A 551-nucleotide genomic window follows, 5' to 3' on the forward strand; every position below is an offset into this window, starting at 1 on the left:
TACACGCTAAGTGTCATCGTGCGTTCAGCTGTACGTAGTACCGGAGCCTGCCAAGTGGGAAACTAGCATGACCAAAGAGAAAGAGCTGTGAGGCATTCACGACTCGTTGTTGGATTCTCGTGATGCTGGGTCGCAGGTATCAGGCATATCTAGATTCGGGCAACCCTGACCCTACGTCAACGGCTGTAGTTAAGGAGAGCCATGGTGCAGTTATAGCCGACGATGATTTTGCTGGTCTCGACGAGGACGAGCGGAGTGTGAACTTTATGAAGTTCCGAGAGCGACTCGATCGATTACCCGGCCAGGTGGGAATAGTCGTCACTACGATGCAGCTCGGCAAAATATGTACATGGCCAACCATATATGTTGGTGACAGTTTGTCACTGATATTGTCTCGTCACTGACAAAAAAAATATGTCACGGAAAATTCTGGGAAATTTTTTCGGGAAACTCTCATTGATTCATGTACATTTCTACACGGATTCGTATGCTAACGTGAGTATTTAGTGAGGAAACTCTTAAGCTCAGCTGAGGAAAGCGAAAGTATTTTT

General features: G+C 46.5%; 1 protein-coding gene across 1 annotated transcript; it reads left to right on the forward strand.

Annotated features, from left to right (window-relative positions):
- Positions 1–136: 136 nt before the first annotated feature.
- Pmar_PMAR001270 (hypothetical protein) lies at positions 137–305 on the forward strand (the record flags this gene model as incomplete). The annotated part of the gene is made up of 1 exon (XM_002778246.1): positions 137–305. A coding segment is annotated over one exon (169 nt), but the record flags the coding sequence as incomplete, so codon positions are not given.
- Between the last annotated feature and the right edge of the window lie 246 nt (positions 306–551).

Source organism: Perkinsus marinus (assembly GCF_000006405.1).
Source record: "Perkinsus marinus ATCC 50983 genomic scaffold scf_1104296950268, whole genome shotgun sequence".
Lineage (NCBI taxonomy): Eukaryota > Perkinsozoa > Perkinsida > Perkinsidae > Perkinsus > Perkinsus marinus.